Here is a 17127-nt window from a genome sequence, read left to right as displayed (position 1 = left end):
GTTTCCCACTTGCTGGAAACTTCTCCCGAGATTACACTCCTATTCAGGCAAATCAATTTGTGCAGTTTCACAAAATGCACCCTACCCCAGTTGTATGCAACATCCCTAATAGATGTCTTCTGCATTGTTCAGTAAGACTGTTTGTCACACACATCCTTCCCGTTATGTCACCTTTTGTGATGGTCACAAATGCACATTTTCACCGTGCCATATTGATATGTGATTGGTGTTGTTGCTACAGCATTCTTCCATTGACATGCCCTCATCTTCTGTACATTAGGTTTTGTCAGCTGTCCTTTTTCCCTGTGTTCATTCCTACAATTCATGTTTGTGTCTCTGTTCAATATACACACTTCCCTGAGTGTTTATTTTACATGGCAGTCCTTGTACCTTACAGATTATTTACACAGTTGCTGTACCGAATGTCAGGGATGGGATTTCTCAATAATCTGCTCCGTAGATACTGTCCTTTACTGTGTTTGGACCATATACTTAACAATCATACCTTTCAAGTGTTTAGATTTTTACAGAATGCCCTGATTTTTGCCTTTATATCTTTTGGTATGTTCCTTATCAAATTGTGGTTTTCTGCAATATCACTGGGATGATCTCTCAACTGACGTGACTCAGTATTACATACATTTGCTTGTCAAACTTCAAAGCCTTCAGAACATGTATCTTAACACAAACCCCCTGGTTATTCTAGCATATTTCTAAAGTGCAAGTATGTCTCTATTTTTGGGTCATTGTCCCCCCCCCCCCCATTATACTGGCCTTTGTCCAGATGTCTTGCACTAAGATTGACAGCTGTCTGTTAAGCCCTGGTGATCACTGTGGCATTCTGTTTAAAACTGTGAGCCTTCAGTGCTCTGATTTAAACAGGATTGCTGTCATGTTAGTTTGCACAGTTTTCTGGCTGGCAACAATGTTGCAGGCCACGAAACCTCACTTATTTACATTTATACATGTTGTGCGGGGTGAATATGCAATGAGTGCTGCTGCTCATCACGCACACAGCCTGCACAGTTTATTGAATCCCAGGGAATGTTTTTTTCCTCACTGCTGCAAGTTTACCTAGCAGTCATATTGTTGCTTACAGGAAGTCTGACACATTATATGCAGTTCCCCATATTCAAAAGTACTGTTTTCCTGACGCTAAAGCAGATTCACTGGTTATTTCTCTATCTAAAATTGCTTCTGCTAAACAGATTACTGCTGCTAACCTTTTTTCATCTGAGAAGGCTGGGAATGCTTTAAACAAGTTAGGGAAGAAAGTGTATTTTGTGCTACATTAACTTTTAGGATTTTTAATTGCCAAGCTCATACTTTAGCATTTTTACTTTTTATTTTTTGAGAACATGCTAAATTTAGTAGTTAACCTTCATTTCTTCTGAGGTAAAAAAAAAAAAAAAAAATCTTTGACTTTTTTTTAAATATCTACTATCCAGGTTACTAGGCATGTTTTAAAATGTGCTTATGATGCTGCTGAGTCTTCTTCCAGAGGTGCTTCGTCAGGATCAATGATGAGATGATTGGCTTGGCTTTGTTTTCATAACGTTCCTGGAGATATTGAAATTGGACAAGAAAGTATTGTTTGGCCCTTGTGCAGCTGAGGTGCAAGAAATGTAATGGAAGAAGAAATTTAATTCAAAGGCTGACTAGTATTTTTCCCTTTCTCCTCAGCTCCCTTTTCCATAGACATTTTAAGCAGCAAGGAAACGTCAAACAGGGGTTTCCAAAAAGAAAGGAAAATATGTGCAAAATCAGGGTCAGTCTTCCCAGGCACCATAATTATTTGTCTGTTCAGACTCTCCAACTTGACAACCTTTTCATCTCCGTGAAGTTTCATCATCCCTAGTGGGCATCAAATTGCAGAAAACAAATGAGTTTTACACACAATTCAGCAGGGATACATGTGGCAGTGTGATTCCCCTCCCCCTTTCAGGGGATTCTTCTTTGTCAAGTGAAGCAGGTCTTCTTGCTTCCTCCCATCGGAATCGGATGTTTGCACATGGAGTAATACAAACATTCCCTCCCTCTCAGATGGGCAAATTAATTTTATTCAAGTTTTTTTTTTTTTTTTTTTTTTGGCACCCAAGAGGGAAGGATCCTGAAGGGGTCTGCTGCACCTTTTCTTTTTAAATCTTTTTGTCAACATTCCAGAGTTCAAATGCTTTCTTATTTGGACGCTTTTACACTTTTCTTCTCTAGCTTTCATGGTGAAGCCAAACATAAAGGATGCTTACCTTCACATTTCCAATTGCAAGCAGTTTAGTCATACTTTAAGATTCTTTTATCTGGCTTACTTCTGTGTATTACCCTATGGAATACCCACTCCAAGGGTATCTAAAAAGTTCCTGGTTCCAGTAATTTATTATTGTAGAGTTCAGGGCATTCAGATTTCTCCATATTTGGTTGATTGCCTTCTCTTTGAAGACTCTTTACCAGCTGTCAAGAGGTTCTGAATCTTCTACTAAAGTCTTTTTGAAATCAACTTTTAAAAATCTTCTCTCATCCCTTTTCAGAGGATTGCTGTTCAGAGATGTCTGTTGGATTCTGCCCTGTGAAGAGCTTTCCTTTCTTCTGACAAGGTAGAGATGTGTCACCAGTTCTTTCAACCAAAATCAGGCTTTTGCAAGTGGAATTTCTCAGGATTGTGGGGTACCGGAAATGAATGATTCTTGTGCTTCAACTGATCAGACTGGTCAGGAAGAAAGCTGGACTATGCATCTGCGCCCTTTATCTTTTCATATCCCTATTCTGGAATTTGTAAAAAGGGCGATTTTCTGGTAGGTAGACCAGATCTGTTGCAATCCAGGTCTCCCTTTCTCCTTTCTGATGCTACTGCAGTGTGTCGGACCTGGTGTTGGGAGTAGTTTCCAAGGGGTGAAAGTGCAAGTTGGAACCTTCACAGCAGACAAACACAAACTTTTGAGAGAGATGTTAACAGCGATCAACACTTTGAATGCTGTAAATCATCATTGGTCCCTTGGACCTCTTCATGTTTATACAAACAGTACCACAATGATGTGGTATATAAGTTAACAAAAGGGCACAAGACTGTATCCTTTTTGCAGACTTGCTGTAATATCCAGGGAGGTAGCAACTCTGCTCACTTTGACTCTGCAGGCTTCATACATTCTGTCAGAGCAAAACTTGGTTGCAGATGAGTTGTTTTACCAGTACCTGCATCTTCAGCCAGCCATGCATAATGAGAATTGCCTGCCACTATAGAAAAAAAATTACTCTGAAGTATGTTTTGATCCTGAGACTTAAACAATGACTATTGAATTGATTTTATGAATAGGTTTCTATCTGTGTCTGTGGATTTAAGTTATTTTCAATGTTAGCATGCTATCTTTATCAGTCACTGCATTATATGGATTATCAAAGCTGCATTGGTATTTTTGCATAAGTTGGCACAGTGTAAAGATATATGTCACAGAACTGGCTGTTTAAACTGCACTTTGTGTAAACAGTTTTTTTTGTGTGTGTTGTGTGCAGAGGTTAGTAAGGATGCAGTAATCAGTTGGATCATTAAATTGTATGTATTGTTCTTTGATTCACATGTGCACATTACTTTTTCTACCTAGTCTTGCCTTAAAACTTGGACCTGGCCTAATTTAATATCCTTTTCATTTTATTAACAGATAATATCTGTAATGTTAAAGTTTGTCTTTAAGTCAGCATTTATAGGCCTGTCTCTAGTAGGCATTGCTTTATCGCATGATAGTGAAAGACTGAGTAGCTCATATGGGTACAGTGAAGTTTACTGGACTATTTGTTAGAAGTTGTGTTTGTTTGAACTCCTTTATCAAAGAGGATTGAACAACCAACAGATAGTTATATTTGGAACAGCTTCCACAAAAGCCACCATTTTATCCCTCTTACATGTAGAGAGAAAGTTTTTTGGTTTTCCAAAACTAAATAGGAAAGGAGTACAAACTATCTAAATTCTGTTTTCTATTTTCAGGCAGAAAAATTAATGAAGCAAATAGGAGTCAAGAATGTAAAGCTGACTGAGTATGAGATGAGTATTGCTGCCCATCTGGTTGATCCTCTAAACATATCCGTAAGTATCAGGCTTTTTTGTTTTGTGGTGTAATTCTGGGTTGCAGGTTCTTAAACAGACTATTGTGTGATTTTTCTAAGTTAAAGTATACCAGCATAAATGTTAAACATTTTCTTTCATGTTTAATGTTATGCTTGTTTTTGTGCTGTTTGAGCTTTTGCAGACATTGAATTGAAGTACTGCATTTGGTTATGTGTGGTTTATTCCACCCTCCAGAATCCAACTGTGAAGAGTCAGTAGTAGTAGTATTAGTGGTGGTCATTTTGCTAAAGTTTTTTTTAACGGCTCATCATTCCTGTTTGTTCCAGTTTTTCTCAACTTAAAGGGCCTTAACTAACATACAGACTGTGCACAATTGTATAGCTTAAGTCTCACGTTTCCCGATTTGTCGGGGATATCCAGTTTTTAAAAAGAAAGTTGGTTTTGCCCTGCCTTCCTGAAATCTCAGATTTGGGGCTTGTAAAACAGATTCTTTGGTATGGCACAGTTGTGTATGGAGTAAATAGCTTTAAATGCTAATTAGGTAGCTACAGGAAGCTACCTGCAGTTTAGTGCACTTTTTGAGATGGTGCGTTCTGGTTAAAGACCTCAGAGAGTTTATGTATGGCTATCTCCACTCTTCTGCATTCATCTGTTACATCCAAGGGCGCTACTCCATTCTGTGGCAAATCCCTTACTGCAGGGAATGCCTAGTTGTACTTTGGCTTATCTTGGGCTGCTGTACTGCCATCTTTCTTTATCATCCAGTACTCACAGTTCCCTAGAATATTGTAGTCCCCCAATGTGACCCTCAATTTTGGGAACAATGTACGGCAGAATGGGAAATAAAAATTGACAGCACTATCAGCACAGTAGGAGTTAGGTTTTGTAGGATAAGGCAAGGAGGCCAGAATATGGTTGGAAGCAGAAAAAACAATAATATTCCTGCTAGGAGGATGAGTGAGGAATAATAATGCAAAAAGATGCAAAGGAAAATTAGAGTGAAATGAGGACAACACACTGGTGAATGCCACAGATTGCTTACTGTAGGCATTTCAAGGGCTGAAAGTGATAAAGCAGGAGAAAAAAAACAAGGATAAGAAAGAATGGATAAAGGTATGATTATACACTGGGTAGATTCTTAAGCTTCTGGTAGGCATTAAAAGGCTTTTATGGTTTAGGCCAAACTGGATGGCATTGGAATTTTGGAAGGGAAGGATTGAATGTAGTGCAAGATCTGAAAATTAGATTACATAAGGTAGTAGGGATTTATCTTGTATTGTGTATGTTTGGAAATTTATGATTTTGCTTTTTGGATTGTTTAATATGATGTAATGACTTGCACTGAAATGTATTTTCCATTATTTTTTTTATTCTTGATGCATATTCTGTAAACTTCAAGTCTTGTTCTTTTTTCAGCTTTTCCCGGTTAGGGGTCACCACAGCAGAACTCCGGTCCGCTAATGATTGGCAGTAAATTTTTACGGTGCAGAGGAGCCAGCTCAACGTCCAGCCTTCAACGAAGACATGCCCATTTACGCATGTCTTTCAAAACGCCACTCTACCACGGGGAAGACATGCAGACTCCACACAAAAGGTGCTCTAGCTGCAAATTAAACAGGAGAACCTCTTGCTATGAGGCGACAACGCTACCGCTGCACCATCGCAGCTTCTCTGTAAATTTAAGAATGCTGGTAGCTAAACTTTTTTTTTTTTTATTTTAAATTTATTTATTTAGACTTTGAAGTTCTGTAAACTTCGTCTAAATAAATAAATTTAAAATCTAAAAAAAAAAGTATAGCTACCAGCATTCTTCTTTTATTGTTAGAACTTGTATGAGCACCTCCTCCTTACAAGCACGCTTAACTGAGATGCTACACCAAGCGTTCTATCAGTAAACATTACCATATGGGCTAAATTTTTTTCCTTTTTTTTCTCTCTCTCTCTCTCTCTCTCTCTCTCTCAATCTCCGTCTCTCCGTCTCTCTGTCTCTTTCTCTTTAATGATAGGAAGAGATACTTTTTTGTCACAGCAACTTTTAGGGTTGCGTAATGGAATTGTTAGCCTGTTAAAACTAGAATACAAGTCAGCAGAGACAGGACATCCCATAGTATGGAGCACAGCAGGAAGCCTCCTTGCATTCAGCCTTGTCTCCTGCATTGTGCAAGTTATAGGGGTGTCAGAATAATAGGGGTATCACAGAATAAGGTATGGAAGTTTAAGGTTTGCAGTTGGCTCTTGTGGAAAGATATATACCATCCAGTTTTTACCTTTCAGCAAAGTGAAGGAATTGGGCATAAGTAAGTAATCTGTGGATCAGTGAAAGGCTAAGGGATATGCACTTGACACAAAATAACTACTAACAATTGCAAATAGTTTCCTTTTTACAAGTTAAAGTCTGCCACATTCTAAATATGTTACAAAGTGTGTAACGCTTCATCTTGTCAGTAAGGTGATAACTGTGTTATTGGAGGTCTTTCAGCCCTATTAGTAGCATCTTCTGCAGTATACCATAAATGCATTCTAATGCAGAATTTTGTGAAGTTGTATTATGGGATGGCTGTTTAACACACCTTTTCCAAACACTAGAAGTTTGCTATCCTCTACAGTAGTTGAGCTAAATTTAAAAAATTGATCTTGACAATGTAGCCTTTTCTGAGTCCACAGTCCGAAAGGCCATAATGTTGCTGCCCTACAAAACATGTGTTCTCCTTAACATAAGATAATGCAGTTTTTGAGGTGCCCATTATATTGATTATCTTTGCAGTTGGTGCATCAGACCTCATTTCCCCTAATCTTATTTTCAGCTTCCCTGTTCTTGTTAAGTTTCCATTTTTTGACACTGGTCTGTCAAGTTAGTACTTCTCTGCATGTGTGTATATATATATATATATATATATATATATATATATATATATATATATATATATATATATATAGTGCTAAGAACGAATGGCTTTCTCATAGTGTACAGGTAGACAAGAGGCCATAGTATCTTGTACACTACATGAAACTCTCCATGAAATAGCTGTTGCTGCTTTCCCAGTAGCCTAGTCATGATGTTTTTCGTGTTTCACTGTTGCAGTCATTACATTTGAGTTATCTGCCTGCAGGTAGCACTCAGCCGGACTAAATACCAGAGTCTTGGATTCCTGTGTCGGATGCTCTCTCTTCTTCCATGACGTCAGGTCGTCAGGGGTATAAAACATGCAGCCAATGCCATTACATCAGTTTTTCTTGTCATGCAGTGCCCGAAGCAGAAGCAGTTCGCAAGTGCCGGTCGGCCGACTCCTGAAATTTTCATTTTCAAGTTTCAGAACCGAAGTCTTCAAAAAAGCTAAGTACCCCATTGGGGATCCTTTTTCTTGCTCTTAACCGATGTCAGTAAAAGTTAACAGTTGTCTTATGTGTGGAAAGCAAAAACCTCATAAAGAATTTAATTCGTACTCATTCCTTGCTTAGGCCCAGACCACGATATCCCTCGTTGTCGGTTTTGTGCCTTATTTAACCCTGGAACTATTCATCATCAGTCTATTTTTGCAGCAAATTATTTTGGGACTTGGTGTAACTATCCAGAAATGGCTTCGGTAAGCCATCCGACTACTGATATTCCGAAAAAACATAAAGATAAAGACAGAGACGGACCGCATAGGTCCAAAACTGCCGATGATGCTCCTGTTAAGCTAGTCGTCAGTTCGCCGGTACTCACTGAGGCGCTTTCACAGCCCCTGATAACCCACTACTTCAGATTCGCGGGCCTCTACTGAGACCCATTCGGAGTCTGGTATGCCGCGAGATGCATCTTCCACTATGGAACCTGCAGATGTCTCTACCTTGGATGGGTCTGGAGCCGCTGTGCAAGCACCAGCTTCTGAGGGTGTATTCAGGCCTACAGACTTGCATTTTAAACCCACTCCATCTTCGTCATCCAGGCCTAAAACTCGACCCATGCCTAGAAAACCAACGTCCACACTGCATGGTCAGGCCCATATGCCTAAAAAACAAATACTTAGAATGGCTGAAGACCTTATTACTTTGATTAGGGGAAGCCAGCCTTCCCCCTCTAAGAGACCTAAAACTGATTTTCCGTCTGATTCTTCTGATCAGGATTCTGATATTTCTGTTTCTTCTGATTACCAGGATTTGCCCTTATCTACCTATGAGGATTCTGATGCAGAGTATTACATTCCCTCTGCTTCCCCTCCAGAAGATTTTTCTTTTGGTGAAACCTTGCACACTCTTAGGGAGCATTTCAGCTGGGAAAGCTAGGATTACTCTGACTCAAAAAAGAGGCTTAGGGAATTCTTACTCCTCCCTCAGCACAAGCCTTTAGCTATCCCTCCTGTTCTGGACATTGTAGATGATGCCTTCTTGGAATCTAGCCTGGCCCCAGATACTTTACCTCCAGCTGCCAGAAAACCTGACAAGTATTACAGAGTACCTGACTCTCACAGTTTCTCCAAGAATCTTACTGTGGATCCTGAGACCATTTCCCAAGGACCAAAAGGCATTAAGGCTACTGCTGCCAAAAACCCTACCCCCTCTAATAGAGATTCCAGGTCCTTGGACAGATTGGATAAGAAGGTATACACTTCTGCTAATTTGGCCATTAGGGCCTTAAATTGCCAGTTTCATATGTTAAAGTATCGGCAGCATATTATGGGACTACTTAAACAGAAAATTATGTTGATTCCTGACCTGTGCGGAACATAAAGAATTACAGGATTTAATGCATTCTGCTGAACAAGTTGGTAAACATACTTTGCAATGTGGTTTTGACTCTTTAGAAGCATCTTGCAGGGCTTGTGTCACTGGGTCTGCACTTAGAAGGCATGCTTGGCTTAAGGAGCAAAACTTGCCAGATCATGTTAAAGCTAAATTACTGGATGCTCCCTTAAAGTAAGACTGCCTGTTTGGCAACAAAGCAGAAGACGTCCTCAAAAAGATGGAAGAAAAAGCTAAATCTATGCAAACTGTTAAAGATTTCCTGCAAGTACAGCCTCCCAGGTTTAGTAGGCATTGGCCTTCTAAGAACTGGTCCTTTCCAGTCTCTTCCAGGCCTTCTCAGTCCAAAGGAACAGCAGACCACCTAGGCTACAATCTCAAGGTACATAGAGGCCTAAGCAGTGGGGGGGCTTTCACTTCCAAAGCTGGAAGTAGTAAGACACCCCCTAAAGAAAAATGTCACAATGACTTATCCTTACACATGAACATCTACATTTATGGTAAGTGTACACAACTGTACTTTACTCTCACAACCATAATGTTACATGGAAGACAGTAGAACTTTATGGCTGAGCAGTTTTGTTTTCCAATAGTCAGTTGCCAGGCCTTTTTGAGATAATGGAAATGTGAGCATCACTTCAGTCAGCAGTCAAGTGTTATTGACAGACCATGGTAGTTATGTGCCTGCCTTCTAAAGCTTCAGGTTTTGGTTCACCAGCACTTCATTATGACATGATTGTGAAGTGACTTTACATTACATATTTATAACTGTGTAATTCCCGAGTTTTGATTAATAAATATTTGGCAACAAAAAAAGAAGGAAATGAATGGTGTAAAATTCACTAGTAACCACCAAACATACACCACTGGAAAGCAGAGTCCTTGGACAAAAGGAAATACTTGAATAAACAGAAAAAAACTTATTTAATTAACGCACAATCAAGCACAGAAACGTTTTCATCACACTTGGACTTCATCAGATTAAAAGAACATTAACTCCCCCCCCCCTGCCTTTTATACTTCCTGTGGTTGTCACTAACCAGTCAAGTAAAATACTCAGTTAAACTCAGTTAACATACAAAGTTAAAACACTTCACGTAACCCTGTGCAATATACCAACCTAATTTTCAATATAATCATAAAATTCATGTACAAAATGTTAATAAAATACATTACAGTACAAATAAAAAAGAATTTATGTAAAAAAACTGTGTGAAAACACTTTTATTCTTAAGACTTGCACTCATGCCCCCTCTAGTGGACAACCTCTGTAACATAGTAATAGTTTGTTCTTATAAGCTGGGAACTTTCAAACACCCTTAACAGTTTAGCAGCTCTTAGTTTTAAGACGGGGGCTGTATTTATGTGTCCATTAAGGCCAGGGAAGCGATTGGCTTCTAGTTTAACTTGCAAAAAAAGCTCTCTGTACTCCAGTTTTGCTTCCCATGCCCTACCCCTTAGATCTATATGGACTTTTTCCAAAACAAAAAACTTAAATTTTGTCTGAATACAGTTTGGAGTGTGTTTGAATAGGGCGTTGGTTTCCTTCTTAATACTAATATCCTTATGATGCTCATAGATACGGTTCCTTAACCTTCTTTCTGTCTTCCCAATATAGAATGCACAGCAGGGATTAAATACTGAAATATGTATAACCCCTGTAATGTTGCAATTATAAAAAGAATAAACTGTAATCACCATATTTCTGCTTGGAATATTAACCGTCCCCTCATTCAGAATGTGGACACATTGAGAACATGATCCGCATTTAAAGATTCCTGTCCTAGTGGTTGCTTCCTCTGTCCCACCTCAGTTTCCTTTCTCCAGCAATTCTTTAATGTTGTTCCTTTTCTTGTATGTTATCTGAAGTTTGTTAGACTTCAAGGAAGAAAGGTCTGTGAAATCTAAAAATTTCCTCCATTCGTTAAAAGTAATATCTCTACAAATCTTCGAATCACCATTATATTCCATAATAAAGGCTCTATCAAACCTTGTACCCGTGTCTTCTGTTGGGAGTACTGTGGTAATTGGTGGTCCTTTACTCAACAAAGGGTAAAAATGCCCTCCTCGTTTAGATATAACCTCTTCCTGAATAGTAAGAATCAACTCTTCAGGGTACCCCCTTTCTAAAAAGAATTTCAACAGGGTTTCACATTCTGTCCGAAAGTCACCTTCATCGGAGGTCATTCTACTAGCCCTAATAAAGTGTCCCTTAAGTATACTATTTTGGGACATAGGGTGTGCACTAGCAAAGTACAAAAAAAGAATTTGAGTACGTTTCTTTTCTATAAACAGTTGATTTAAGACCATCCTTAACCTTATGTATGGTGACAGCTAAATAATTCATCCTGTCCATTGTTACTTGATGCATAAATCTTAAAAAAACAAGTAGTAGTTTCCAAGTACTCCATAAATTGAGAAAGTGTACTCTGGGTGTCATTCCAGAAAATACATATGTCATCCAAAAATTCGTTTATACATGATCCAACAGGACCTAAAGTCAGAATTCAAAATGTAGTTATGCTTCCACATGGGTAAAACAATATTTGCATATGTGGGAGCACAGTTAGCCCTCATGGCCACTCCCTTAGTCTGTTGGAAAAATTCCCCACCAATGAGATGAAGTTATTCTTTAACACCATCTCCAACAACACCAAGCATAAAGGAAACTCATTCTGGTTTCCCTTATTTTTAAAACCAGTGCTTCCTCAAAATTGTTCAAGCCCTTCTTTATGGGGAATAACCGAGAATAAATCTTTGATATCAATAGTTGCAAAGATTAATGTACCCGGTTCATCACATAGCGGTATATTTCTAAGGAAATCTCAGGAGTCTTTAAAATCTCGTTTTCAATCCCCTAGAGTTGTTTTAACTTATAGTCAAGAAATTTGGCCAAGGAGGTAGTTTTGGAGCCATGTGCTGGTAATAAATATTTGGGTTAATAAAGCAACAATAGCTTAAATTTCTTTGTGTTTTCATTAAGGACAGGAAATGTGATGATATAGATTTTGCCTTGGAAAAAGGTTGTAATCTTCCTAGTGCAGGTGGAGTCTAAAGGTTTTTTCTTACTTTCTAATGCTCCAGTTAAGGTTTTGTAGTTGTGGTTAAGTTATACTGATGTGGCTTTCAGTAAGAAAGAGCTGTTTCTAAACCAGAATCTAAAACTTCAGAAGTAAACCATGAATATATTGGTATTGTAAAATGGGTAAAACATGACTTCATTGCCATATCCCATCATATATGGGCAGTATGTATTAGAGAGTTTAATTTATTTTTTGTTATAAACCTGTTTTGAAATTGCCTTTTTTGGATTTCATTGTTGTTTTGTTGAATTGTTCTTAGTAGAGTCGATATAAAGCAATTTTGTATAATTTCCAGGTTAGTTGGAAAGATATTGCAGGCTTGGATGAACTCGTTAATGAAATTAAAGATACTGTTATTTTGCCAATTAAGAAGAAACATCTATTTGAGGGTTCAAGACTGCTGCAGCCACCAAAAGGTAAGAAGAACAAGTTATTGTTTTGCTTCAGAATACTCTATTTTATTTGACAATTGAAGATAAAAATGTTTATTTTTTTCTGAGAAGAAAAAGTTTAATAATTTTAAAATACCATAACCACTGTCTTGGCAAAATTTTAACCACTGCCTTGGTAAAAATTTGGTAAATAAATATGAAAGCTAGTTTTGTCTCTGCAGTAGCATTGTGCTGGGTCAGACTAAGATTAGTCAAGAGGACAAATTACAAAAAAATCACACTGGCAGTTACAGGCATCAGTATAGTCACTTACTCAGCTATGAGTTGTGGAAGAATTTGTTTAGAAAATCTTATGAGTAGTGGATATTAGTTTCTTCTGTAAGGTCTTAAGTAAAATATAAGATTAATGTATAGAAGTTGTGGACAGAGATCTGTCCACAGTTTATCGACAATACTAACTTTGTCTTTGGTCCAACAACTTGAAAAAATGTTATCTTTGTTAGACGTGCAACTGACAAGGATGTGTGTTTCTCTCCTTTATTAGAGTACTGTGCCTTATTGACTGAAACAGTGGAGACCATGTACCTGTAGTACAGACAGACTCCACTTTCACAAGTTTTTTTTATTGCGAATTATATTCCATATTACTGTAGTTAATGCACTTAATCTTGGGTGATACTACAAAGTATTTTCTTCCTTTTGTTTATCAAGTTAATCATCCTGGAAAGAGACTTTATAACTATATAGGCAATAGTGGACATGACTTTTTTGGGGGAAAACAGAATTTGCTGAATTGTATCTTAGTTTTGGTCTTCCATTCTTTTACTTCCCTATCTTTGGGACATTTATGGACTGCAAAACACAAAAGTCTTTAACTGGAAGGATGGTAATAAGACGACAGTAAGAATTAAAAAAAAAGTGCTGAGCAAATGGAAACGGTGAAACCATGTTAGTATTAAGTCTGTAACAATAGATGTTATAACTTCATCTGTTGCAGATATTATACAGACATTTACACATAAGACATTTTGTTTCATTCAGTAATGAGAAAAGAAAACCTAGTGATCTAAAAATCAAGTTACCATGGAAAAGTGCTAAATGAACACAGCAGCCAGTTAGAGTAAAGGAATAAATGGCCTACTGAATCAGGAAGATCAGTTGCTGGGCAGAGACAGGTTCCAGTTCTATCTACTGTTCCTAGTGGTTGCTTTTTTTTTTTTTTTTTTTTTTTTTTTGTGTGGGAGGTAGATTTAGAAGGTGTGGAAGATGTCTCCATGGTAAGAATTTTCCTCAGGTTATCGTCATAGATATAATACAGTTATATTGAACAACTTTTAGTTGCATAAATGAATATTTTGAATCCGAAGCAAGGGAAGCTGTAATCCATCTGTAGTGTAGTTAACCTTAGAAGAGGTGAAGAATATTGGTTAAATAGGTATTAGTACTTGCAGTGATAAATAGGTATGCCTATAGACATAAATACCTTAAAACCTGTGCATTAGCTTTTTGACATTGTTACAACCTGTAATATTATGGCCAGTTTTATTAAGAGAACACTTAAAATAGAATAATGTTGATGTGATAAAGTAGGCTTTTGGGAATACAGACTCAAAGAATGCTTAGATAGACCTTTTCCCACTTAAGCTTCACTGCTGTTGGCAGGGCATACAAATGTTTACAATTTTTGGAGCCCTTGAAAGGCATTCATCACTAGTATTGTAGGAGCATTTGTGGTAAAATTATGCAGTCAGGAACAGCTGGCAGAGATATTTCAAGCTTTAGGAGTGCATCAGGATTTGTGTAATGATTTTTTGTAAGCATGTAATAAAACAGAATCAGCCAGGCTTAACAGGACATATTTCATTGAATACATTAAGTTCTTGAGTCCAGAAGTGATGCTTTACTGCACAAAGGAATAATTGGAGCAGATTATCGTAGATTTCAAGTAATTCATAACTTAAGGAGGGCATGGAAAATTCAAGTTTCATAACTAAGATGTCAGTGGAATTTTGGGATAGGATTTTTTTAGCTCTTTGGTATGTGTCTAGGTTGAGAAAATTCATATTCTTTGGTTGGCAGTGTTTGTACAAGTTTTCATATATGTTGTCTAGATGAAGTAAGATGTTTCCTGGGTTGGCTTCATGTCATTTGACATGTAATTCTGGAAGATTGGAGGATTGGTATACATCTTTTAGAGTTAAGAGGCTGTAGAGACCAAATTAAGAATAATATACAGGATATATGTGAGCAGATTTGGCCAGGAAGAATAAACTGGAGGTGCACATCATATTGACCACTATTGCAGTAACCGTAACTAGTATGTGTTATATCCTGCCAAGGATATAACAGCTGGCCAACTACCAAATCTTAGGGCAGCTTCCATGCACCCAAAGTGTCAGGTAGCACAGGGCGAGGTGACTAAAAGATAGGTTTGGGTGCCAACCCCCTCAGAGCCTTACTACCATAGAAAAGTACCCTCATGTGAGGCATTAGAGGATTGATGATCAGCTTGTGCTGTTCCTTTACTGGACAGACAAGTTCCTTTGTGGACACCTTCCATTTAATGACTTTATTTATTGTTGATAATTTCTTTAGGGAAGTTATTTTAAAGCTAGTTTTTTTTTTAATGGACTGTCACAAGACTGTACTGGGCTTTTGAAAAGGATGCACTCTTTCCCTTTTAATTTCAAAGTTGTGTAAATTAACTGAAAACCGTTTTTTGTGGATACATTGTGTTCTATTTTAATTTGTGGTCTGACAGTGTTTTAAAGTGCATTTTACTGTGTTTGTCTGTGAAAAAAGTGACTTTAAAAGAGTTTTTTTTTTGTTTTTACCAGGAAATGCTTATTTTCCATGGGGAAGCGGTACCGATTTCAACTTGACCATGGAACAATCTGTCGGTCCCATGGTCATTCCTTCTTTCAGCCACAAAAGAAAAAGTTCAGTTCTGGTGTAGCACCTAAGGCTGCTGTGGACCAGGGGTAAGCCACATCCTTTGTGGCTTTTGGGGTCCCCTCAGTGGCCAGGGGAGAGCTACTCTGTATGGTCTTGGGTGAGAGAACAGGGAAGGCTTCCCTGTTTTGTCAGAATGTTGTGCCCATCCCTGGGGAAGCTGCTGTTGCCATTAGTAACACTGTTGATCGTATTTTTTTTCCTGTGAGAAACAAAGCTCAACATGTATGTACTCCTCAATTTTCCTTGGAAAGGACTTGTTTACTGGGTCTTGCCCACAGTTTACTAGAGGGTGATGATCCTTCTTGTGAAACAGTTTATGGTAAAAGAAGATATTCAAGATTCTGAATCTGGACATGAAGAGTAATGGACAAATAGTTTTCTCCTCGGATTTCTGATTCAGACTCTGAGAGCTCAGTTTCTGACTTTCTGTGTGTATGTGTGTGTGTGTTGGGGGGGCTCTCTTTTTCTCTGAGATTATTTTTAGAATGTGCCAGGGATTTCAGTGGGAGAACACGGAGACTTAACGGTTCCTAACAAAATACTGTGAGCTGTTGCATAAGGAATTTCCAGTATGTGCACCCTTTTCTCTAGTTCTTTCAGCTTTGGAAGATGTGTGTGTTACTGTCTGCAATATCCTGACAGTCAACCAGCTACCTCTAAAATAGCAGATAAGGTATATAAAGTTCCTCATTCTTTTTATACAGTCTTACCAAGTCTGATCCAGAAGCTATAGATTTCGTCTGTCTGTAGCTAAACACTTGGTTAATTCCAGTCCTATTATTTCATACAAGGATGGGAAAAAGTGTATGTTTCTGCAACTTTGATTTCTAAAAATTTTGAATTCTCAGGCTCATATTATAAGGTTTGTTCCGACTAGTTGTGAAAGTATCAGGAATGTTTTGTCTGCAGTTTCTTCTTGTGGGGAAAAAATCTTATTTAAATTTAATTTCTTCTATCGTTCAAGTCTCTACTCACTGTATAGTGTGTGCATGGTTCTGATACTTCAAGGGCTATGGCAGAGATGATCAAAAAGTGCGATTGAAAGGGGTAACCTGATATAGGGAATCGCTACAATTTTTTTTATCCCTCCTATTCTATATTTTCAAAATGATTCTTTAACTCCTCATCCAGTTTTGGTAAGAAACAAAATATAGGTAAATAGACCGTTAAGAAGAAATGGCAAGGAGGTTCCAAAAAGAAAAGTGGAACCTCCCAAAACCAGGGCAGTCCAACATGTCTGACTGTTCATGAGACCTTGTGACCCCCTCCAACTCTGGTCCCTTTTTTATACATGAAGTCAGAATCTCCATTTTTCTCTTTAGCAGACTTCAGACCTTTCTTAAGGTTTTGTATGTTTGGATTGCAGTATTTGTGCTTTGCCTTACCGTTTGGACGATCCACTGCATTAAGAGTCTTCACAAAGTGTTTGGCTGTAGTTATAGCTCATTAATGCATACATGTTATCTATATTTTTCTGTTTTTAGATGACATTTATCTGTGCAGAGTCCTTTTCCAAGTGTCAAGAATCTGTCTCTTGGGTGAGCAATCTCATACATGTGCTGGGTTTCCAAGAGAACATTCAAAACTCATTATTGACTCTTTCACATAGGATTGTGTTCCTGGGATGTCAACTAGAGAAGAAATATATCTATATCTAGATCTGTTTGTAAGGTTTTCCACACAGGCTTTAGTCACTGTGAGTGAATACCTCCGTATTTTGGGTCTCCTGGCATCTCTGATTCTCCTGATTACCCTGGGCAAGACTTCACATGAGGAAGGTAGATGGTATCTGAAATCTCTTTAATCCAAGCACCACCACCTTGAATCTTTTCAAGTCCAGTGCTGGGGTTTGTCATAAGAGAAATCATTTGGTGGAGACCATGGATATCCTTAAATTCTGCTCTCCCCTTCTCCCTCCTTG

At 38.1% G+C, this 17127-nt stretch overlaps 1 protein-coding gene across 2 annotated transcripts in view; it reads left to right on the top strand.

The window, feature by feature from the left end:
• Positions 1-3973: 3973 nt before the first annotated feature.
• Positions 3974-17127, top strand: part of ATAD1 (ATPase family AAA domain containing 1) — a gene marked incomplete at its 5' end in the record, with an annotated part of 404664 nt that continues 391510 nt past the window's right edge. For both annotated transcript variants that reach the window (XM_044056305.1, XM_044056306.1), the window contains 2 exon segments: positions 3974-4072; positions 12155-12275. In XM_044056305.1, coding sequence (XP_043912240.1) covers positions 3974-4072; positions 12155-12275 — 220 coding nt within the window.

This window comes from Protopterus annectens, chromosome 14.part0 (assembly GCF_019279795.1).
Source record: "Protopterus annectens isolate FY-2018-M chromosome 14.part0, PAN1.0, whole genome shotgun sequence".
Classification (NCBI taxonomy): domain Eukaryota; kingdom Metazoa; phylum Chordata; order Ceratodontiformes; family Protopteridae; genus Protopterus; species Protopterus annectens.
This window is presented reverse-complemented; position numbering and strand designations above follow the sequence as displayed.